The 25,888-nt window shown below is 38.6% G+C and overlaps 1 protein-coding gene across 3 annotated transcripts in view; it reads right to left on the bottom strand.

The window, feature by feature from the left end:
* Positions 1-675: 675 nt before the first annotated feature.
* Positions 676-25,888, bottom strand: part of LOC132399825 (uridine-cytidine kinase-like 1) — a 135,496-nt gene continuing 110,283 nt past the window's right edge. For all 3 annotated transcript variants that reach the window (XM_059980626.1, XM_059980624.1, XM_059980625.1), the window contains exons 9-15: positions 20,658-20,756; positions 15,571-15,664; positions 9,335-9,397; positions 6,540-6,662; positions 6,277-6,384; positions 4,599-4,755; positions 676-1,697 (exon numbers count right to left, since the gene is read on the bottom strand). In XM_059980626.1, the coding sequence (XP_059836609.1) occupies positions 1,621-1,697; positions 4,599-4,755; positions 6,277-6,384; positions 6,540-6,662; positions 9,335-9,397; positions 15,571-15,664; positions 20,658-20,756 (721 nt within the window). In that variant the 3' untranslated portion in view covers positions 676-1,620. The remainder of the gene's footprint in view (positions 1,698-4,598; positions 4,756-6,276; positions 6,385-6,539; positions 6,663-9,334; positions 9,398-15,570; positions 15,665-20,657; positions 20,757-25,888) is intronic.

The following is a 25,888-nucleotide window of genomic DNA, read 5'->3' as shown; positions in this document are numbered from 1 at the left end:
CCCTTGTAAATCTAAAGTCCATTCAATTCAATGAGGACTGGTGTGTGTTCCCTCAACTTCATGTAGATACAACTTTAACTGTTCAATAGACTAGTGGAAATTTTGAGCTGCCAATCTGTGATATTTTGAGTGTTTCTCTCTTTAATCTTCACAGTGAAGCAATGACTTAAGTCATCTGAATTTTTTCCACAACTTCCACTGGTTCTTGGCAAGAAAGAAATTGCGAGCTGCTGTAGTTTAAAAATTCAGCTTGCAATTGTGCTACTTGTTTGCACTTAAAACAGAAATCAAGATATTAAATTTCATAATTTCTCCAATAACCACACACTGATCAGTGATTCAGACTTAATGTTACCCAAAATAATCTTTTGATGGGTGGCACAGTAGTGCAGTAGTTAGCACTATGCTTTACATGATAGGCGACCAGGTTCAATTCCCACCGCTACCTGTAAGGTGTTTATATATTCTCCCCGTGATCGCGTGGGTTTGCTCCGGGTGCTCCAGTTTTCTCCCACAGTCCAAAGATGTACCAGTTGTAGGTTAATTGGCCATTGTAAATTGACCTGTGATTAGGGTAGGACTAAATCGGGGGATTCTGGGTGGTGTGGCTCAAAGTGCCAGAGGGGCCTATTCTGTGCTATAGTAAAAAAAAATTGAATAATCAGATGAAACAAATCAAAATATAAAACTTTTTTATTTTAAAATACGAGAGTTTCATTCATTATAAACACAGATTCCGATTACAAGTATTGCAGCTAATGTCTATCAATGAAAGTATTTGTTGATCTCTCCCTCTCTCTCTCCACAGAAGCTTTTTCACAGTGATCCCAACACCCATACCAAAATGGTTGCAGTTGGGGTGATGATATTCCTTTTAAGATGAATACTTTCTCAGGATTACAATGCATTTAAATTCACACCGATCTTCTAAATAGGAATGATAACTTACACCATTTTAATTTCTAAAGTGCTTGTGAACAATCTCCAGAAGTATTGTGATAACTGTTAATAAAAGTGTACAACATAAGCACTCAGTAGTGATGTACCAAATTAAAGCTAGCTGCAAAAACAGATACACTCTTTCAAGAGTATTCTGAGTCTGGGTAAAATTTTATTTTAAGAATATTTTTGAGAAATCTTACATTCAATTATTTTAAATTAAGTATTATATTATCTAAAAAGTAACAATAAAAATAATTACTTTCCTCAGTTTTGAAAAAAGTTTCCATATTTCCAATGTTGCAAGAAAATGTCACGGCTTACCTTAAAAAAAACACCTCAGCTATTTTGTATACAAACTATCATCTGATGCAGGATAGTACCAACTGCACAGTAGATACTGTACTTACTAAGCTGTTGCACTTTTGATGTGAAACAAACCAACAGGTTGTGCTAAACTGAGGTGATGGGCTGAACTTGAATTGGCATTTTTAGTGCCAAACAAAGGTTAGTCCTTTCACTCCATGGCAATAAGATATTCTGTCCAATAAAACTAAAGGATGCAGGCCATAACAAGGAGCTGACCACTGCAACTAAATTCCATTGTGCAAAAGCTTAAACAGTTCTTCTAATAGTCCACAAGGTTTTTAACTACAACAGTGCCAACAATATGAATATGTATCACAATGCTGCACAGTCATCATCTTCACACAAATCAGCAGGGGCGTCAGTTCCAAAATAACGATCTCCAAAGTTGCCTGAAATACAAAAGATAATTAATCAACTAGAATTCAGATTCCTCAAGCTCTACTAAATATCAATAGGAAGCTGATCTGGATTACAGGGAAATCACTGCCAAAATAACTCTTCTCAGTGCTAAAATGTCTACAATAGTGGCTATACTTGAACACTTCCATGACAACTGGTTTGATGGGGTTAAAGGATAATCCCTGCACAAAAGGTATGATAAAATATGCTGTAAATGCTGTTGTTGGTTTTTACTGGAGATAAGGAAAATCTTTAAAATTCAGGATATTTTCATGGCATTCTTTGAGATATTGTAAATTTAGGCTGTAGGAGGTGATGCCCAGAATTTACACTGAAGCTTAATCATGAAGTTACTTTTTGAAACAATATTTTATTCAACTACTACTTTAGGATGTCAGGGAGAGTGAGAATACCTACAGCTACACCATCAACTTAGCAAGTTGCTCAAGGTTTATTATTTATTGCAGTTGTGTTTTGTTCCAAATATTTTAATTCTGATGTTTTTTTTCAAATATTTCTGAATGTCAAAAAAAACCAGCAACATGTTAATTTTGTACTTTGGGGCTTCTGAGTTGACCACATGGGTACAAATCCTAGAGATGTTATTTTCACCAGGTAGTAAATCAAATAACCATAGGTTTATTGTCATCATTTTGGTAAAACTGGAGACATGAATATCTTTTTCTTGTTCAAGAAGGTCCATCATTAAGGATCCTCATCATCTGAGACATGCCCTCTACTCATTACTACTATCAGGGAAGGGATGAAGAGACAAAGACCCACACTCAGTGATTCAGGAACAGCTTCTTCCCCTCCACTACAACAGTTTTGAACGGTCCATGATCTCCCTTCCCTTATTCCTTTTTTTTTACAATTTTTTTTTATAATTTATAGATTCTTATGGCTTTGCACTGTGTTGTTTTGGGGCAGCAATAGATTTCATGTCATAAGTTAGTGATAATAAATCTGATTCTGAAACCTAGGAGAACCTGGGATGATTTTACTAGTGTGTGTATATAACTATGAGGGGCATAGAATGAACTTGCAGTTTTTATCCCCCCAGGGTCTGTTACTGAGAGCTAGAGGACATAGGTTTAGGGCGAAAGGGGAGAGATATAATAAGAATGTAAGGGAAGCAACCTTTCCACACAGAGTGAGGTTAGTATAGGGCTACGCTGCCAGAGTAAGTGGTTGAGGCGGGTGCATTAACAGTATTTAAAAGACAGTTGGGCATGTGCAGGGATAGGAGAGGGATATGGCACGAAGGGCCCAAGGACCAAATGGGCTGAAGAGCCATTCTGTACGCTACATTACTCTACGATAGAGTAATATTGTTTTGTCACAAGTAATCAAAATGGGATGCTCATTTTTTTTGGATCTGTCTTGTTCCGCATACTTGTTGCCCTAAACTAACCGCAGCAAGTCTTGGCAAGCAATGTTCATACTTACACTTTTGTTTGAACTAAATTGGCAACATAAAATTTTCAAACTAGCCCTCATGTGGACATTGAGCAGCAGATGAAAGGGAAGCTGGTAAACATTGTAACCACGCATATTATTACTATTCTAATATCTAAAGTACGGCTGGAGTTACGTTAACATGTAAAGGTAATTAGACTGCATGAAAGGAAAGTAATCTACAAAAAGAATCTATCTAAGGTAAGTAACCTGATAATACAAAGTGTTATGTACATTTGTAAAAATCACCAAAGTGGCTTTACATATTAGTGTATACTGGCGGCTGTGGGGCTTGAAAGGGACAGCTTTGGTTGAGAGCCAAGTTTATTTGGGGGTGGGGGGGAGGATGTAATTCCCTTCATCATTTTCTCATTACTTTTCCTACCTACCTATCTTTGTGTTAAAGACATTCCAATGTTTGAAAATGTTGACATTTCATAGGACTTTCAGCTAAACGAGAGGCTGTTTTACTAATAGGAGGTTGTCCATTTGGCCATCTGGCCATGACTGCTGGCTAAGCTCATGAAGTACTCTGAAATGGATTGATGACTAGTTGGTAGATCTGGAGAGAACCACAGGTTAACTACAGAGCATTGCAGTTGTCTGTGTCAGCACACTACAGCATAGCAATCCGAAATGTGCTGGAGGCTCAGTGTGGGCATTCCCACCTCTCATTCCATCCCTAGAATTGCCCCATTGAATTGAACGACATTCCATAGGTTGCTGAAATACGGAGCCTGATGCTCTTTGTGAACATTCCGTTAGTTTTGTCCAGCCATAGCTGATGCCCTGATGTAGTCCACTCATTTAAAAAAAAGTTTCAATTATTTTTGCGTATTTTTTCTTTATATCAGTTTAAATGCAGGCAAAAGAGATTAGTTTACCTGGTTATTTGATTACTAATTTAATTGGCTTGCACAACATTGTGGGTTGAAAGGCCCATTCCTGTGCTGTACTCTTTTATGTTCTAAATGTGTGCATTTTAAATAAAGGTGTCCCCTGCTTTATGAATGTTCGCTTTGCGCCACTTCGCTTTTACAAAAGACCTACATTAGTAACCTGTTTTCGCATTACAAAGAGGATTTTCGCTTTTACAAAAAATTTTCCCATATAAATTAATGGTTCTTCACTTCACGCCGTTTCGGCTTAAGAAAGGTTTCATAGGATCGCTCTACCTTTCTAAGGGGGGTGGGGGGACACCTATAGATCAAAAGGTTGAAGTTTTTAAACTTTTTCAATTTTTCTTGTTTTCAAATACCTCTGAACAGATCTATTTGGAAACAATACAACCAAAGTTTTCTGGCAGCACAAACTTTCAGGAAGCCATCAACAGTCCATGGACAGTGTCTAAATTTCAATCGCTTGCCCTTAGCCGGCTCTGGCTCATGGAAGAGCCGATGTTAAACACATAAAAAGTTAATTTAAATACTTGCCTATGCCAGGGATGATATGGAACAAGTCATTGACTTTTTTGTCTACTGCTGTGGTGATAATTTTCACCTGTGGGAATGCATATGCCACCGAGTGCACGCCCATTTCTGCCATCAGAAGGGAGATCAAAAAGATCTTATCCTCTTGCACATCGTGATCCTGTGGCAGACAAAAATCAGGTACACATCAATTGGATAGCCTGTATCCACAGAATTATTCTTTCTTTTCCCTCAGAACTGTATTCTGCAAATTAGCTGAGAAAAGTTTTAATTATTCACATCATTGAATTACTTCATGGTCTAACTTATTAGAAATAGGTGCTTTGTAAATAAAATTATTAATAAAATCTGCAAAAGTTAAAGCCATACACATTTTCAATTGGTAGTATAAAGATGGAACAAAAAGGAGCGATTAATCTGCTTACACATTTACGGTAGATTACGAGGGAAAGATTACTATAAAATACTGAAAAAATTATATAAGCATTAATTGCTGGAAATGGTTGGTAGAATAATATTTGTAACATCCATAAAAAGAGAGTAAAGACAAGACATTAGCTTTCACATATACAGTGAAATGAATCAGTTGCAACAGGGACGTGCTGGGGACAGCCCAAGAAATGCTGCCGCACTTTCAGCACTCACAGAGCACACCCACAATTTCCAACCCTAACTCATGTCTTTGGAATGTGAAAGGAAACTGGAGCACTTGGAGGAAACCAAACGCTCACAGGGAGAATGGAAAAACACTGTTTAGGCAACAATACACACAGCAACAGGAATTGTACTCTGATCTTATATCCAGCTTCTTAATTAGTAAGGGCTTCAAAGATTAGGGGGAGTAGGCAGGAGAATGGGGTTGAGAGGGAACCAAGGGCTGAATGAAACCAATTCTGCTACATTATCTCATGGTGGACCAACTCTCTGATTCAAATAAGCATCACATTAGTAAATCACATGATGTGAAAATTAGGTTGCTTAAACAGTGAGCAATCCTAATCTTAAAAACTTCAAGTAGCATAATTAAAAGTGTCATCTCTTCCACAATTTTCATTAGTATTCCACATAACCACTGCCTGTTACATTTCAGTGAACAGTACCACCAACCTGCTGTACACTGCAAAGAAATTACTGATGTCTGTGGGCGAATGTTAAGGCCTGTCAGTGTTGAGTCAGTGATATCAAAAACAAAGTACTTTTAGTTCTTTGAAAACTATGTAGAAAATAAAATGGAATGAAGTTTGTGTGCACACATAGCTTCTCGTCACCTCCTTTCTATAATTTATCTGAGTTTGATTATACCAAAGAGCGTGAACATTTACCAGCTATTTGTCCAAACAATTACAAACCGGGTCATTTCAGAGATTTGAAAGAATTATTTTCTCTGACTTGCCAAAGGTCATGTTCTCCATCTACTATTTATCTGGAAAACTTCTTCCTCTTCGTGTTGATTCTATTACTGTATAGAAATGGATTCCATGAGAAAAATCTTAGCAGATTGCATTTTCTGTGGACTGGCGATAGAAACCTCAGATACTGGTAGATCGGACTGTACAGATATGCTGTTGAATTATGGAATTAATTGTAATAACATACCAGGAGAATGTTCTAATTGTTACTGTAATTTGACTTTTAATTTTAAATGGATCTCAAAGTTGCATACTCCAGAACTCTGTCTTACCAGTAACACTCTGATGGCCATCAACGCTGCAGCCCCCGTGGATACCGTACAGTCCATTAAAATAACGTGATCCTCACTGATGTCCTTGGGCAATCTCAGGTAGTGAAGCTGCAAGTTGAGTGAACAGTTTCATAATAACAGTGCATCGTAAATCAAAACACAGGCACTTATTGGCACAGGTTGACTGAATCTTAATTGCTGTGGCAACCCAGATTCCATACTATTAAGTCACAATTAAGAGGGGGAATTCTTTCAGATTTTACCTCTGGCTCTCCTGTAGTGTGATTAGTCTGGATCAGGATTTTGCCGACCCTCACGTCTTTACATACTGCTCGTAGGGCTGGTTCCATAGTCTCTCCTGCTCTTAGAATGGATACGCCTGTAATCTTTAAGCATGAAGAGAAGGGCATTACAAGCCTCAGACAAAGTGGAATCAACATTTCCAATCTCCCTGTACTGCAATGCCATCTGTGTGGTGAGCAAAGGCATTATGAGAGGAGGCAATGGAAGGGAGGAGATCCTGGATAACTTGGACTGTCAATGAAATAGCACGTCCAAGTGTTCTCGAGTTCACTAATGACAGACTTCAACTTTCCTCTGACAGGCCATCATACTCTGCTCTCCCACAGTGCAAAAATAATAATCACCACTAAGTCATCTTTCCAAATCCCATTTATAACTGGAATCATATTATTACACATAAAGCTACTGAATATCCTTCCATAAAAAGTACGCTACAAAATTCAGTTGGGCTGGTATGAGCAGAAGTATAATTCTGTAGTTGCTGGAAATCCGCAATAAAAACAGAATGCTGGAAATCCTCAGCAGGTTAACAACTGGAGGGAGGCTAACAGTTAAATCACAGACTGGTAACATTTTGAGAGCATTCTGATGAAAGATTATTAACTTAAAATTTTAGCTTTGTTTCTCTACAGATGTGACCTGACCTGCTGAGTAGTTCTAGCATACTCCAGTTTCCAGAATCTATGGAATTATCTACCTGTTATAGTAATTTTTTTATATGTATCCAATTTAAAATAAAACACAACTATTAATTACTTAATTTGGAAGCTACATTTCCTTTATTCAGCAACTCACACACTGATGAACAAATCAAGTTATCGAGTGCAGCAACTGCAGTACCTTGTGAAAGTATTCAGCCCCCAACCCCTTCTTCACATAAATGAGAATCATAATCATGGATTTTGTTCAATTTAACTAAGATTTTTTTTATTAGTGAATCACATGCTCCTTTTGTCCCCCACAGTAGAGCCCAAAAAACAGGGGAAATTGTAAAGCCTGAAAAACTAGAAATACAGAAACTGAAATGTCAGCAGCTCAGAAGTATTCATCCCCCCTTGCTCTGTATTTAGGTGAATCACCTCTCTTGCAAAATTGCTCAAGCTGTGCCAGATTAGTTGGGGAACGGCAGTGGACGACAATCTTGAGGTCTTCTCAGAGATGTTTGATCAGGTTAAGGTCAGGAATCTGGGCCACTCAAGGACATCGATCTCAGTCAAATGAAGCCACTCCATAGCTGCTCTGGCGGTGTGCTTCTGAAAAGGTCATCTTCCAGCAGGTTGTTGTTCTGCTTTATAGATGAACTTCCTCCCCTCTCCCCCTTAAGATTTCTGGTCTTCTAAGTGGCACTTTGCAAAGTCTTGACAGGCAATTTTTTTTTAAAGCCAGGTTTTCTTCCTTGCCACTCTTCCATAAATACCCTTTTCTTGTGTAAGACCTTAGAGACAGAGGAACCATGAACTTCCTCTCCTGTTGCAGCCACTGACTTCTGCTGGTCAGAGTGATTGTTGGTGTCACAGTAGCCTCTCTTACAAGTGCCATTCTTCTCTAGTGACTAAGTTTTGAGGGGCAGCCTGACCTAGACAGTGTGGCTGTGGTTTCATACTCTTTCCCCCACTTTTTCTACGATGGACTGCACTGACCTCCAAGGTGTGTTCAATGCCTTTGAGATGGTCTTGTACCCCTCTCCAGATTTGTGCTTCTCTATGATCATTTCCTGAATTGTCTGGAATGCTGCTTTGACTTTGTTTTGGTTTGGCCTGTTGAAAATCTATCTTCCTATTTGACTTTACATAGAGAGGGGGTAGTCATGCTTTTGAATTAATTGAAAACAGGTAATTCTCTAATTTGCTACATCAACAAACTGGGTGTGGGTTAGGCAATACATGTATACTGCACTTGAGAAAAGTTAGTGTAGTAGGTTTAAAGGGGATGGATACTTTTCCTGTCTCACAATTTCATTTTTAATTTTTAGTAAATTGTTGACAAATTTTGGAATTTCTTTTGATTTGACATGATGTACAAATGTTTTGTAGATTCATTCAAAAATCGTACTTCAATATATTTTAAATTTAAAAAATGAGACAGTAAAATGTGAAAATAGTTGTGGGAGCTGACTACTTTTTCAAGGCACTACATACTGAAATGCTATTTATTGTTCACCCAAGACCATCAAGGATTAACCAATCACATATAAATTACATCTAACCGAATTGGACCTTTTAATACTGAGCAAAATGATTATGATAATTTATGCTGTTTACTTTGTCCCATTTAATCATGAAAGCACAGGAATTAATGGTTTAAGATTGGCAATGTTTCTAACTGGATGGTAAGTTAAGATTGGGTGCCGAATTCACTGCCGTTGGAGGGGGTGCTGGGTCCTGATGCTCTCAAAGATGTTATCGAAATTCTGAGATTTATGGATTGGACTGTAGTTCATATTGGCCTCTTTCAGTGCTATGCCTGTTTTTCCTGTTCTCGCCAATTCTTTCTTGTTGTGGATTGGCAGGTGGAGGGTTCGGGTGATCTGTTAGATTTTGTGCGAGGGAGGGGTTGGGGGGTGTTTGTGAGTTTTTGATTCTTTTTCTTTTCATGCGGGGGCATGATGTCATTCTTTCAACTACCTGTACGGTTTTCTGTAATCTATGGCTATTTGGAGAAAACAAATTTCAGAGTTGTATTCTGTATACATACTTTGATAGTAAAATGAACTTTTGAATATTACATCACAATACAAACTTTGTAACATACTTACTCTTGTACCATCATATCTTCTCCCTTCATAGTCCTCTCCTTGTAGTGTCTGAACTGTGCACGTCTGTTGCAAAACACCACACCACAGTGAGTTGGCTTGGATGCATCAATCTGCTTTCAACAGCATGAAATCTAGACTCATTTCCTGGAAGCATAACATTCTCTGCTCATGAAGTCTAGGGGCCGCACAAGTGGGAATGGGAATAGCAAATCCGATTTGAACATTGTAAATGCAAGCAGAAGTCTGCTTGAGTACTTCTGGTACTAAGTAGTATTTACGGTCAAGAGTCTACTCGGGTAGTTTGATAGGGACAACAGAAATGATATTGGTTTGAATCTGAACCATTTTTCTTCTATCAATATCATCCCTGCTTTTGGTTAAAGGGCAATGGGCAGGACTTCATAGTGTATCTGAAGTCACCCGGTAGGAGGTTGGCTGTGACTGATGAGGTGATTCAAATGAAGGTCGGCCAGTTTTCCATTATTTCAAAATAATTAACAATTCTACTGCTTTGATCTCAATTTGTTTCCTTTTGACTGTTGTCATCTAAAAAAAAGATCACAGAAACTGGGTGGCTAATACAATGTGTTGGCTAAGAGGTGTGATGTCTGAGAGGTTAAATTGTCAATGAATCACCTACTGTCCCATTTGTACTGGAGTCTCAGCTGCCTTTACCTCTACAAAAGGGTATGTAAAATCTATATATCAATCTACAAATGTTGCTTTGTGGATGTATAAACAAGTAGAGTTTTTTTTCACATGTTTCATTGTTACAAAACTAAATTCTACTTCAATATTGCTCAACCAGATTTTACTTTCAAAATGATTGTGAGACTAATATGTTTTTGCATAAATGGCACAATATTTTCATAACTGGAGGTAAACCCATGTCAAAAATCAACCAATCTACTGTAAGCTTGGTTAAAAATTTGGCGTTTCCTATGCACTGAAAATCTGATAGTTATTGTAATGGGAAGGCAGATCTAAACAAAATATGTTACAGATATTTAGAGTTTAGAAGTACATGCTTAAATAACTGTCAATTAAGCTCTTGCACTACTAATTAGCTGTGGCAAGTATAATTTGTCAATAGTTTTAGAATCTAAGTGATTTACATTTTGCATCACTTTCCTGTTGTTATTTTTTTTTACATATTATTCCCATTTCATCTCCCTTCTTTCCAAAGCCTGTTTGATGTTTTGTTTCTTCAATTGTTTGTTTGCTTCCTAATACTTAAACCTCATTGGTTAAGGTATTACTGTATTCAGGATCAATTCACAGTTTCCTTTGTTCTGCCATTATCCAGCGACTACTTCCTGCAACTTTTGGAGTCAAACTCTTCAAGCTGAAGGATTTGTAGGGCAAACCAACTCATGCTAGATCCTGTCGGATGGCTACCTACATAAAAACAACCTTGTGTTTTTAACCTCGGGAGTTAATATTAAGCTAATGCATAAAACCATAGTTGCAAAATTGGATTGATGGAACTAAATACTTTTAAAAGATCTGAGCTCCATTTGTAAAAGCCATCTTCATGACCGCCAGCATCCATGATTCTTCAAACTGGTTCCATTCCCAGCCCATCCCAGTTCCTACTCATTTTCCTGGATGTGTTTTTTCCTTGAAATGGCCATTTTGACAGTGAAAGCCTGTTATATGGTGACTGATTAACAAATCATTCAAAATGCTGACAATTTTTCAGGGAATAACATCTGGAGGCTAAGACATCTTGTGAAAAGTAACGGACAAATTCTCAAGTATCTGCACGCAGATGTGCCCGAACCAATCAGGAGGGCGAACTCAATAACCTCTGTGTCAAGCTCTGCTGTAGTGGTTGCTTACGCAATGTATCAGTCTGTCCTTCACCGCAGTATCGGGGAGATTATTAATCATCTCAACTGAAGGAAATGGAGCAATAACTACAGATATGCAGAAACTGCAAGGACAATGGGCCTCCTCAAATTAGAGATTGCAATCTTCTTGTACATTGGATTTCTTAGCAATTCAGGAATTCTAATTGTCTGTCACTCACAGAGTAAGTCTACAACCATGAGATGTACAAAAGGCACCTGAATATGTGTATGCATGTCCATGTCTTCATTGTTTTTGTTGCTCATTATTGACACTTTACTGGTAACTAGGGAATCTGTAAATGCGATTCTATTGGTAACTTGGAAAATTGTGCTTGCATGTGTGGCAATAGGAAGGGTTCATTTGCTGCAAGGCTATGTTTGTCCGCTGGTGAGTCCAGAGGCAGAGACCCAAAGGATGAGCCAGGGACCAGAGGTTCAGGGCCCAGCAGCTGAGAGTCTAGGCCCAACGATTGGAGGCCTAGAGGCTGCCTGTCCTGTGCTGGAGGTCTGCCTGTGTGTGTGAGTATGTGAGGGTGCAGGTAGGTAGGAGGGTGTGACGGGGCTTGTTTTGTTGTTTTCCTGTTTTGTTTTGTTCTGTTGTTGTTGTTGATAGTGTTGCTCCACTGAACATTGTGGACATGCTATATTGGTGTCAGAATGGATGGTGATATTTGCAGGGTCCCCCAACATATTCTTGGTTTTTAGCACAAATAGGCATTTTTCAATTCATATGTACGGAAATAGGAAATTCAGAATCTGGAGCTGGAAGAGCTAGCTTGCTAATGGATATAGTTAGAAAATTGTGTTTCTAAGGGCAAGCCAATTCTGAATCCAAATGTCCAATTTACCATGGCTCCCATGCATCTTAATCTTCTGTAGGAGCCTCCATGACAGTCCTTATCAAATATCTCACTAAAGTCCACGTGAACCGTGTTCATAACTTTACCTTCATCAATCATCAAATAACTCAACCAAGTTAGTTAGACACAACTTACTCTATAAGTTGTCCTAATTAGGCCATGGTTTTCCAAATGCTCACGAGTTCTAACCCTCTCCAGTCACTTACCTACGAATGAAGTGAGACTCACTGGTTTACAGTTTCCCAGATTACAGTATCTCTATTTCCTTTCTTGAAAAATTGAACATTGGCTACTTGCTAGTCCTCCAGGAACTCACCCATGCTTAGAATAGACAAAAAGATATGTCAAGGGCCCAACCTTATCTCCTGCCTCACTCAACAACTTGATGCATATCCCATCAGGCCCTGAAGACATATCCACCTTAATGTCCTTTAAGAGATCCAAAGCTACCTCTTTCTTTATCTGAACTTGCCCTAACAAATTACCATATTCCACACTGATCTCCCTTTCCTCAGTGCCCTTCCCTTTAGGAAACTCTAATGCACAATATTCATTTAAGAGCTCACCACTGTCCTCTGCCACCAATCATATGTTCTCACTTTTATCCCAAGTCATCCTTTCTCTTTATGCATTTGCATAGAATGCCAGGGGATTCTCTTCAATCCTACTTGCCAAAGGCTTTTCATGGGCTTTTCCGGTTGTTCTAATTCCCAGTTTGAGTTCTTTTCTGGCTTCTTATAATCCTCAAGGGCTCTGTTTGATCCAACTTCTTAAACCTTACATACATTTCTTTTTTCTTCTTGACTAAATTTATTCCCCTTGACAACTTATTGAAAACATACCTGTCTTGTATTCTATGCAGTTGGTCTTTACACACTCTTTGCATATCAGATATGAATATGTTCAATAACATCTGTTCCAAATTAACTGTCTCCTCAGTTCCTGCCTAAAACTTTCATAATCTGCCCTGTTCTAATTTAATCTTACCTGCAAAGTCCATACTTATCATCAAATTAACAAAATAATTAAAGACAACATGAGTGAATCTGCAGATGCTGGAAATAAGTAAAAAACACAAAATGCTGGCAGAACTCAGCAGGCCAGACAGCATCTGAACTCCTGATGAAGGGTTTTGGCACGAAACATCGTCACTACCTCCTCCCATAGATGCTGTCTGGCCTGCTGAGTTCTGCCAGCATTTTGTGTTTTTTAAAAAAATTAAAGAGTTGTGATCACTGTTCCCTAACTGTTCTCCCATTGACAGGAGAGTCACCTGACCAAACTTATTACCCAACACCAGGTCCAGTATTATCCTTCTTCTTGTTGGACAATCTACATATTGATTTAAGAAACTCTCCTGGATTCTGCCCCATCTAAATATCTTGCACTAAGGCGGTCCAAGTCCATATTAGAGAAGTTGAATTCTCCCTCTACAATAAAACTTCTTTTTGCACCTTTCCCTAATCGGCCTGCATATCTATTTTTCGATGTCCCAGTGGCAATGGCAGGGAAGTGGGGTGGGGGGGGTAGTATAATCCTGTCAGAGTGATTACACATTTCTCCACATAATCACTCAGTGGATGAGCCCTCCATTACATCCCCTTGAGTGAAGCTGTGCTTTCATATCTGATTAATAATGCAACTCCCCGCCCCAAGCCCCTTTAATCATCTTCCCTGTCTTACCTAAAACATCAAAATCCTGGAACATTAAACACTCATTCCTGTTCCTTCCCCAACCAAATCCCTGTTATGGCCACAATATCATAACTCCATGTACAGATCCATGCACAGAGTTCATGGCCTAACCCATATTACTCTAAGTATTAAAATACACACACTTCAACCCTCTGTGCTATTGTGTCTATTACTTTGCTCCTACCTATTCTTACTCAATATGACATCTACTCTCCCCACAATCCCTCTGTTTGCTGACTTGGTGACTCATTCCCATCCTCTTCCAAACTGGTTTAAACCTTAAACTAATCCTAATGCCCCAAGAGGGCACTCCCTCTGCTGTATCTAAAGAGTTATATTTGTGATTGAAGGAATTGAACACTGGAGAGCCGTGCACTGACTGCTAGTGGTCAGGCATACATCTTAAAACTGTTCTTTGGTTGTCACCTCCTCAGTAGAAGTCAGAGGTTTCCTGCCTCATTGATAGTCATGAGTGTGTCCAGCTCCAGCTCCTTGATCCGACTGTCAGGAGCTGGAGCTGCAGCCGAGTGCACTTCCTATAGATGTCGTCTTCCAGGAGACAATGAGGTTCCCTGATTTTTCACATTTTGCATGAAGAACATTCCACTGCCCCAACTACCATCCTCCCTACACTCATTCAAGGACTAAGGATAAACAACAAAATTAAAACATTGCTTCTTCTTGCCCATGACTCCTCACTAAAGCTTTTTAAAGAGCTGCTCTCATCTCCACAATTGGGCCAAGTACTCTGCCTCTTCATGCTAAAGCCTCAGACCTACTCCTCATCATGACCATAATTATTGGTTGCTGTCAATTAGCTAAATAGCCAATCAAATATTAACAGTATGCAAACGTACCTTTTAGCATTCTGGTAGGTGAAATTCACCAAAAGTCACAACCCCTACTTTTTTAAAAAAAACACTCATGTTTCTCACTCCAAGTCATGTCTCCTGCTAAGTAGTCCAATATGTTTTACTAGCCAAATACAACTTGAATGAAATAAATAACTGCAGCCCAATAGAACTGGTTTCAATGGGAGCAGATTCTAATTCACCAACTGTTAATTATTAGAACTATTCCTAATGTGCAACATACAAAACCAGATGATCATCTCATTAATTAATTCCACCACATTTATCCTTTATAGGTTCCAGCTTTCATAAATTGACAAATGAAAATGTAATTAACAATAAAAACATTGCAGTTAATTTCTTTTTTTTTAAATATCAACCATCATTTCATAACTGATGATAATCCCAGTTGAGTTGAAAGGCATAAATTGTGAAACATTAAAGGAACAGACAGAGGCACACAAATGCTGGGTCTTTCACAGCCTGTGAAGCAGAGAACAAGATGGTCTTTGAACTTTTCTCTCACAATTCCCAATACTCTAAATGAGTGACCAGAATTTTTATCGTTTCAATTCAACCTTAATAATCTCCTTCCTCTAACAAATCTTTCCCCAATGTCTCCCATTCTCTCTGTGTATAGACAGCCACAGCATTCTAGCACATTGACATTTTCTGCAGTTTTCTTTTTCTATATTTTCAGAGACCCCTCAAAACTCACTATGCATTTTCACATTTCCTCTAACAATGATCATTTTTTGGTCCTTTCACACATCATTTATAGTCCATCATTGACATGATGTAATTAAGAATGTGATCATCTAAAAAGTACAAGGGTGTTTCTAAGAGGAAAGGCTAAAGGCATCAAGGAGCAGAAACAGCTTGACTCAAGTGGAGGGAAATAAAGGACACAGGAATAAACAGTCCATTTCTGTACAGCAACACTCTGAATTAATGGATAACAGTATTTTTATACATACCTTGAAAGGCAATAGCGAAAGTGCGTGCTCTATCAAAAGTCTCATCAACCTCTTTGAATAGAATATAAACTCATCTCGACATGTGTCTTTATTTCTATAAAAGGAAATGGCACTATGAGTTTTCAATACTTCATTTGGAAAATGTACAAAACATTACACCTCATCAACAAAGTCAAGTACAATAAAAGCTTTTCATGGAGCTAATATATCTCAGCATTCCCTAATAATTTATAGTTTAAACACAATTCAAAATTTCCTACCAAGTTGTTTGTGATATCTTCTGGTTCTGTATCCCTTGGATTTCATTATTCTTTGACCTCCATGATTCATTTGCAAGAAAACAATTTACTAAATTGAGAAGTTAACAACTTCTTGATTATAAATTTCAAGGATGTAGTTTAGGTTCCAGACTCTGATGACCTACATGAGTTATTAAAAGGCTAACATTTTAACTGAAATACATAATCAAAACTTCAGTTTGAAATGTAAGCAATCAATTCACTGTAGTTGCAAATAAAAAGGGAGGAAAACATCAATCATAACTATGTTGTTGCATAAACAAATTGCTTCACAGGATGGCAGAACTGATTAGCAAATTTAAAAGACAAGTTCACTGAAGCGTTCACAAATTTCTTTGGGTAAAAATAAGGACGGCAATGAAGATGATCAGTGGTTAATATTGTTCAAAACGCACAAAATGAGTGCAACTAGAAGTGTGTGTGTGTATGTGTGGTGGGGGTTGGGGTTGATAGCTAGCCTGAGCTAAAAACAATTAATGCTGGAGATACAGAGGTCCCACAAGTTCATGAAGAAGAACATCTTTTACCCATAGTGTATCTGGTATTTATGCATCTGGGGTTCTTATGAAACTAGCAAAAACAGTTTCATATTGAATTCTATCGTAAAACATTTTTACTTAAAAGGGAAAGGAGAAAAGGAGATGATACATTGTTCTGCAATTTATCAAAAGTTTGTTTACAGAATACTGGATGTGATGAACAGTAATATTTTCGAACAATTCCTGTGCAACCAGCATGATCATGTAACTGGCATCTCCCATTACCCCTGAATGGCTGAGATTACATGTAAATTATTAACCTAACCGCATCTCTGAACAGTGACAGGATTCCCCAGCATTGGCAGTTTTTAGTTTATGGTTCCGGTTATCAGCCAAATTATTTTGCGTTCCTAATTTTGAAGCTTCTGAGCCATCTGCTGCAAATCTTGTGGCTCTTCATGTGGAATTTTAACTGATGACTTTTCAAAACAGTACTTTATCAAACACCTTTTGGAAGTCAGGTACACAATTGTCTATTGCAGTCCAATCCAAAGAAAGTTTGACAGGACTAATGATCCTCTTTTAAAAGCTGGGTGTTTATCACTTGTTGCAGAGGCTACAACTGTATTGTTGCCAGTAAAACTCTGATTTGGAGATTAGTTGTGCATCCTGGTTTGGCAAGGCAACTGCTCGTGTCATGACTGCAAGAAACAGTAAGATATTGTGGACACAGCTCAATGCATCACTGAACCCAGCTTCCGCTTCATGAACTCTGCCTATACTTTTCACTTCCTCAGTAAAGCAGTCAGCATAATCAAAGACCCCATCTACCCCATATATTCGCTCTTCTCTTTTCCTATCAGGCAGAAGATACAAAAAGCCTGGAAGCATGTATCACGCAGTTCAAAGACAGCTTCTATCCTGCTATTATGAGAATACTGAATGGTGCTCCTGACCCCATAATCTACCTCGTTTTGACCTTGCACTGCACTTTTCTGTACTACAACTCTTTATTCTGTACTTTTACCTTCTATGACCTCAATACACCGTGGTAATGAACTGTGCTGTATGGACAGTATGCAAGATCAGTTTTTCATTGTACTTTGTAGATGTGACAATAATATGCAAACTTACCAAGAAAAAAATAATTCAGCGAATCATTTTACAAGCATGAATGACACTTACACAAGACATCTGCTTTTGTAACTGCATTGGCGCTGTAGCTTTCAGGCTCACAAAATTCAATGCATCCAAATTAAATGTATTACAGTGTGGCAAGAACAGAGGAAAATGCAAATCTGAAACAGCACCATCATGGCCTTTGATCATCCAAAAGGATTCTATGGCCAATGAAATTGCAATCACACAGACTTAGAAACCTTCAAGAGATGGGGACAAAAGATTGGCAGCAATACCTCCTTCTGCAATTGGATCCTCAATTTCTTCCCTTGCAGACCCCAATCAGTACGGATTGGCAACAGCATCTCCTCCACAATCTCCATCAGCATCAGGTGCACCACAAGGCTGTGTGCTTGGTCCCCTGCTCTACTCACTTTATACTTATGACTGTGTGGCTAAGCACAGCTCCAATGACGTATTTAAGTTCACTGACACCACTTTTGTTGGCCAAATCAAAGGTGGTGATGAATCAGCAAATAGGAGGGAGACTGAAAATCTGGCTGACTGGTGCCACAACAACAGCCTTTTACTCTATATCAGCAAGACCAAGGATCTGATTATTCAGATGGAGAGGGTCAGCAACTTTAAATTCCTTGGTGGTAACGTTTCAGAAGACCTATCCTGGGCCCAGCACGCAAGTGCAATTATGAAGAAAGCACAACAGCGCCTCTACTTCCATGCTGAATCTAAAACTTTGAACAACTTCCATACATGTGAGGTGGAGAGTATATTGTCTGGCTGCAGCACAGCCGAGTATGGAAACACCAATGCCCTCGAACAGAAAATCCTGTAAGTAGTGGATATAACCCAGTCCATCAGGGGTAAAGCCTACCCCACCATTGAGCATGTCAACATGGAGTGTATTTGTGGGAAAGCAGCATCCATCATCAGGGACGCTCACCACACAGGTTATGCTCTCTTCTTGCTGCTGCCATCAGTAAGGTGGTACAGGAGCCTTAAGACTCACAGCACCAAGTTCAGGAACAGTTATTACCTATCAACTATCAGACTCCTGAACCAGAGGAGATAACACTCAACATCATTTGCCCCATCACTGACATGTTCCCACAACCTATGGGGTAACATTCCAGGACTCTTCACCTCATGCTCTTGATGTTTATTGCTTATTTATTATTATTATTATTTCTTATTATGTTTGGGCAGTTTGTCTTTTGCTCACAGGTTGTCCACCCTGTCAGTGTGGTCTTTCATTGATTAGAAACAGAAAACCTACAGCACAATACAGGCCCTTCGGCCCACAATACAGTGCCAAACATGTACTGACTTAGAAAAATAGAAGGCTATGGGTAATTTCTAAGCTGCGGTTCTACTATGGGTATTGGATTTATTGAGTATACCTGCAAGAAAATCTTAAGGTTTTATATGGTGACATATACTGCATGTCCTTTGATAATAAATTTACTTTGAACTTTGAAATGCTAATCAAATAGTGACTTAGCACTTGGAATATATTATTAATTTGGAATGAAAAATATTACTAACATAAATCCCTCATTGCTGAGAAAATTTAAGAGATATCAATAATTCATACACGTTTGTACAATAAATCAATGTAGACTGCATCCATTTTAATAGAAAAGACTGATGGGGTTCCCACATTCAAAACGTGTGTGACTACTCACAGCTCACCATAAACCAACTCCAGTGTGTGAAATACTGAAGTTAATTATCAGTTACTTATTTAAAGATTACCACTGCAACAACAATCAAACTGGCTTCTGAAAGAAGATTCTGCCTGACAAGCTTCCTTTAGACAGCACTGCAATAAATACCATCATATACTTCACTTCCAAAAGGTGTTCAATAACGTTCTGCTTGAAAAGCTGTCAGCAAAGTTCCACATGAAAAGCTGCTAGACTCGGAGCAGATGTCTCAGAAGCTTCGGAATTAGATAAGCAAAATAATTAAGTCAGACAATGGTAGAGGAAAATTACCAAAGACAAATTTGCCACACAATAAACAGAAAGGCCAAGTATCCCTGTGAACTGCTTAAATAGCTAAGATTAATTTGACAGATACAGGGAAATATCAAATCATCCATTCAATAAAGTTGGGAGAATTAAGCAACACAGTGAATAAGGTGTGAAACCACATAGCTGTAAAAGCATAGTTCAGGAAATATTATAACTCCGTTAAACGCTGCTCAGAAACGTATTGAATTTGCTAATCTACAAACGATTCTTCTAGAGGAACACGCATGGTATTGAACAGGATGCCACAGGCTGGTTTCAAATGAGTAAAAGGTAGGCTTGATCAGGAAATTCACTTTGATTGGCTATTATTCTAGAAATTTAAAAGTTAGATTAAATGGATTTGAAGTATCACCTGTCAGATGGCGAGCACTATGTTTTTAATGCCTTCAATACACATCCTTAGCAAGATGCAACTAAAGTTATTAATTATTGTCAAGGGATGCTGACAAGCAATTTTCAACTTAAAGACTATATTACATCATCAGCTAAGGGCATATTGAAAATTATTTGCAGCTTTTCGGTATCATTTCAGTAGCAGGGTGGGCAAATTGCCTTCAGTTTGGATGAGTGCACAGTATTGCATTTTGGGGAGGTACACAAGGTTTGGGCAAATGGAGTGAATGGTAGGCCCTGGCGAGTGTAGCGGAACTGAGTGATCTTGGATTACGAGTCCACAGTCTGCTGAAAGTGACTTCACAGTTACGTTGCATTTGAGGTGAGGTTGTGTACAGTTTTGGTCACACTGTTATAGGAAAATCATTAAAATGGAAAATATTGAAAGAAGATTCACGAGAATGCTGACAAGAGCCGGAGTTATTGACAGGGGTTGGGCAGGCTAGGACTTTATTCTTTGAAATGTAGGAAACTGAGGGGTAACATTTTTTTTAAATTAGAGATACAGCATGGCAACAGATCCACTCGGCCAATGCTGCCCAATTACATCCATGTGACCAAGAACCTGTACGTTATTATAATTTCGAGGAATCTGGAGCACTGGGGAAATCTCACAGGGAGAACACAGTGGCATAGCAAAGGAATGGCAAAAGATGATGGTACTAAGTTAAGGAATTAAGGTGCATCATAGGTTTGGATGCCTTGTTTCTTGAAATTTCAAACAGACTGAATGGATACAGTACCTAATAAACGTGTGCATCCCCTGAACCTGCGGAGTACTCTTCAACACACTCAATGTCTCTGGCAATGGCTGTGCTTGGTGGGCAGATGCCAAGGTTGCCCTAAAATAATACAATTGGAAGCATGTTACAAATCTCAATAGTAGTCAACAGCAACAAAATAAAATCAGAGCTTTCAGATATTAAAGACATGCTTGCTTTTTAGAATATGCATTTGCACAGAAAGGTGCAGAGTTATATTTGAAGATTTTTATATTTGACTCCTGAGTAAAAAAAAAAATACATCTTTATTGAGGCTTGTATTCATTCAAATTAAAAACACTTTAAAAATTATTTGCACAACTAAAAAGCAAACAGAATTTTCCAAACAATCAATCAGTTACTGTATGCCTCAGCTTGATCACTAAAAGCATAGCAACATATTGGACAGTGGTTTCAATTTCTGGCTTAAGTGAAAACTGGCAATAATCACATTGGCTTTCTGAGGTACGTCATCTGATTCTGTGTGGAAACAAACACTGCATATGTTAAAAAAACAAGTCATCTCATAAAACCATTTTGCAAACCACTGCCCAAATCTAAATGCATCCTACCTTGTCAATAACAACTTTTGTTGTCATTTTGGCATAGCAGCACACAGATTTTACTGATTAAGAACAAGGGTTGAGGTGTGAGATAAAAGTCACCTTATGAAAGATATGCTTCCTTCATTCCAGAACAAGTAGCAATAAATGATCTAAATAATGACTTCACTGAGAGTCAGGTAAATTGTGAGCTATAGTACTCAATATTAAGTACTATAATCTTGATTTTAGGTGTTAAGGATGTTGGCTAACAGAGCCAGAATTCCCAAGGAGAAAAGAGATTCTGGAAACTTGGAGCAATACACAGCAGGTCAGACAGAATCTATGGAAGAAATGGATAGCCAATGTTTCAGATTGAGACAATTCATTGGGATCTGACAAAGACCTCAACACCAAACATCAACTGTCAATTTCCTCAACAGATGCTACCTAACCTGCTGAGTTTCTCCAGCTCCTTTGTGTGCTGCACAATAATGTCCAACTTTTTACAAGATTCCTTGTGATGATTTCAATATGAGACCCTACTAAACTCCTGGAGTTTAGCAATCTCACCTTCTGGCAAATCCACATTCTCAATAACGTGTGGGAGATATCAATTGGTCCTCACCCTGGCTAATAATATTACCGTGAAAGGAATCTCCAGCCAAGAGCATAAAAACTATTTGATCAATCTCTCAGGCAAATCCCCTAACTATTAAGAAATGGAGCAATAGAAATATACCAGAGTTACGCACGACAACAGTTTTGGGACCTGAACAAGATCAAACTGCATTTTAGAATGACAATACACTTATCTATGTATCACCAATAGGTCTGCAGATCTAAAGCCCTTGCTGAATGTTCATACAGAACTTATCCTCCAAATCAAATGAGCATCTCTTGATAGTGCAAGGTAGACAGCAAACAGATGGTTTAGTCAGTAAAGCCACATTTGAAATTTTCACCCTCTGGACTAGTAAATGAGGTAGACTTTAGTGTTACATTTCTGCTCTGTGAATGAGAGAGACTGAGATTGCATAGGGGTGCAATGGAGACACCTAGGCTAAAGGGTCCCTTATTCACTTTGATTCAACATGTAGCTGCACATATTCTGGGTCAATGATCATACTGAATAAATTTGGCTTGAAGCTCATTCTGAGCCATTGTGGCCTTTGAGGAGTAGGTTATGTTAAGCGTTCTGAGAAATAGGCCTGTCTTTCCCACCATGTCCCCATCTCTGCTGCTCACAAAGGTGTAACAAATACAGCGGATTTCAAAACCAAACTTCACAGCCTGAAATAAGTTTCCTTTACTTTTACCTATGTAGGTAGTCAGATTTGGTTGAGAGAGAGGACAGTATACATTAACCTTCTTCTCCATCACATCTTTAACCAGCAGGTACAAAAGCCAGGGTGGAGTTGTTGCCTTTCAATGTCAGAGAACCAGGTTGATGCACCATCAATAACTCACACTGAGACGTAGGCGAGATATCGGCTTTTATTGACTGGAAGAAGGAACCAGGAGTGAGTGTCTATCATACAAGGTCTTGGAGACTGAGGCCGAGCTTCAGGCCGCAGGTCTCCTTTATACAGGGGCCTGTGGGAGGAGCCACAGGAGCAGTCAGCAGGGGCGTGTCCCGACAGGCACATAGTTCACCACACAGGTTCAACCCTGAACAGGGAGCTGTCTGTGCAGAGTCTATATGTTCTTTCTGTGGGTCCATCTCCCACCCCCATTCAGGAGATGTATGTAAGCCATTGTAAATTACCCCTAAGTTTTCACTGTAAAATACATCCTCGTGAGGTGGAATTTCTTTAGCTGGATAGGTGGTGAATCTGTGGAATTCATTGCCACAGATGGCTGTGGAAGCCAAGTCATGGAATATACTTAAAGAGGAGGTTGGTGGGCTCTTGATTAGTAATAGCATAAAAGGTTATGGAGAAGATGGGTTGAGAGTAATAATGGGTCAGCCATGGTGGAACAGACTTGATGTGCCAAATGGTTGCTCCTATGTCTTATAGTTCTCATTCATGTTTAGATAGGTGGCAAAACCTGGGAGGAGTTGAGAAGAAAAAAGTGGGCGGTTGATGACTGGAGCAGACTTAGTGAGCTGAAGGGATTGTTTTCATGTTGTATCTCTCTACAGACTCGGACACATGAGAATCAGCCAAAGTGACTTATTTCTCTCATTCTGCTGTGGTTAAGTCTCAAGTCTCTTCTTAGTTAAAAAAATCTTATTTCTGTATGTTATGGAAACAAAGGAGATCTTTGTAATTTTCACACTTTCTGGCAGCTCTGCAAGCAGCACTTGATGCTGAAGGCATTGTTGTCTGGTACAGCTGCAGATACCTCACTTCTTAAGGTGATGAATTTATGACACTATTTTACGGAATGCTAAAGCTAAAAGCCCAAGTTCTAGAATACCTTTACTGTGTGGTCTGCTCCAATGGAAGCCTGGTCTCCATTCAAATTTTTAGTTTTCTCCTTACTTCCCATCCTTCCTCCATCATCCCCCCACCCTACACCGCCCAAACCACCATTCATACATTCACTGATTCTGCACCTGGAAATTAACCCGTGGGTACAGAGAACTAAATTTAAAACCTAGTAACATTCCTGCTGTTTACACAGATTCCAATATTCATTTCTACTCAACATATAGCATGCTGTGCTGTGTACTCAGTTGCAATTTTAGCAACACCACTTGCAGGACAATTTCTCCTCCTGTTCCGTACTTTAGCATATGTTTTGAATATAGTCTGTGCTTTAATGTCCATGATGTTTGGGAGAAAGGATGCTCAGTCCTAAGCTGCTGAATGTAGAAATCACAGCTCATATCAGTACTTAAGTGGCAAATAACTTCCTGAGACTAGGGTCTAGATACTATCCAGGACAAGCAGTCTGTCACCATCTACTCTGCAGAGCTTCTTAATAATTTTAAGTTTCTTTGAGATAATTTTTCATTAAGTCCTAGATGGTGGAGCAGCCTACTCCATTGCTTTTCAGTGGAAGCTTTTTCATTCAATAAACTCATGTCATATAGTCTGAAAGTCAGGTATTGCTTGGGTAAAATGACTGAAAGTGTTTACTATATTTGACTAGTGTTCACAATAAAAATCCTATATGGTCCTTCATAGTCTTACATTTCAATCCCCTTGCAATAAACCCTGATGTATGATTTCCCTTCCCAATAGCTTGCTTTGCCTGTGTGTGAATTTTCTGTAATTGATTTACAAGGAAACCATTGATTTTTCGGCTTAATCCTCCCCCCCCCCAGCAAAAAGAAACACTTCTGCTTTTCTACTTGAGTTCATTGTAACAATTCTTCAGTCAGACACAGTAAAACCTGGTAGAAAACCAGGCTCTAAAAAAAACATGTTGAATGACTGATTAGCATTTGTCATTTTATCACTAAAATCTGATCTCAAAATCGTGTAACCTATAAATAATTATAAGTTATACTAAAACATCAAATTTGTATTCACCCGACTTCATTTTAAATTGATTGACATCTTTGCCAAGATGGAGTAGAAATTAGTTCAAGCATGTTGGATATTTACTGGGATCCTCAAATATTTTCATGCTATTTATTCATCAGATCTAATACCCCACAGGAGATTAAAAAACAAACACTTAACTTTCTTGCTGTCAATTTAGAAATGTGGGTACAATTAAAACCCTAGAGAGGTTTTATAAAATTCCTCAAACACTGTAAATGCAAAAAAAAATGAACAGACTAAACTGCAGATTAAATTAATCCCTAACCATCTCTCAAATGAACTGTGGAATCGTTGACAGGAATGTCACCCTTAATTAAGTTAGATGTTGGCAGTTGCTGGGCAACTGTCTCAGAATTCAGCATTGACATTTATATTTTCAGTAGGTGAAGCCTGGTATAACTAAGCAGCAGTCAGTTAGCATGTGTATTGTTGTTGCGTAGTTAATGGATTCCCATTAAATTGTTACAGGAAAAATAGATTCACAAAAATAAAAGATCACACGTTTTGGTGCCTTTCTAAAATAAAATAGGAAGAATACTTTGAACACCTTGAGTTGTATCTACCTAGCTACAGAATATATTCTACTTGTAATATTGAGGGTAGTTCTTCTTTAGGCTCAGTGCTATTCTTCTCATAATCTCAATTTCAACCTTGTAAAAATTTGTTTGAAACAAAACAATAACTGAACAGTTGGTGAAAGTAGCCAAGGTAATTAAAGATTATCTGGACAAAAGTTGAGATTAAATGCCATCAATGTTCACTTTCCCAGTGGAGACACAAGACATTGCAAAGCTGGAATCTGGAGCAACAGGAAGCACTGGGGAAACTCTGTGGGTCAGAGAGCATCAAGGGAGGCAAGTAGACAGTTGACGTTTTGGGTTGAGATCCCTCATCTGGACTGACAGCTTCAGAGAAGGTGGCCTTGACCACAAAATAAGCTCCTTACTGTCACAGCTTCAGCCTCACTAAGATGTTGAGACCGGGAGCTCTGAGCTGAATTCATGTCATCTGCAGTCATGTCAAATTTTATAATGGCTTGTTTTGCATAGTGGAAGAGTTATGGGGTTGTGTTGATTGGCAGCTTTCATACTTTTTGGGCTTTTCAAACTCACAAAAAAGACTACAACTTAAACGTAGGAAATGCAGCCATCAATGTGTAAACAGCAAGATC

This window comes from Hypanus sabinus, chromosome 9 (genome assembly GCF_030144855.1).
Source record: "Hypanus sabinus isolate sHypSab1 chromosome 9, sHypSab1.hap1, whole genome shotgun sequence".
NCBI lineage: Eukaryota > Metazoa > Chordata > Chondrichthyes > Myliobatiformes > Dasyatidae > Hypanus > Hypanus sabinus.
This window is presented reverse-complemented; position numbering and strand designations above follow the sequence as displayed.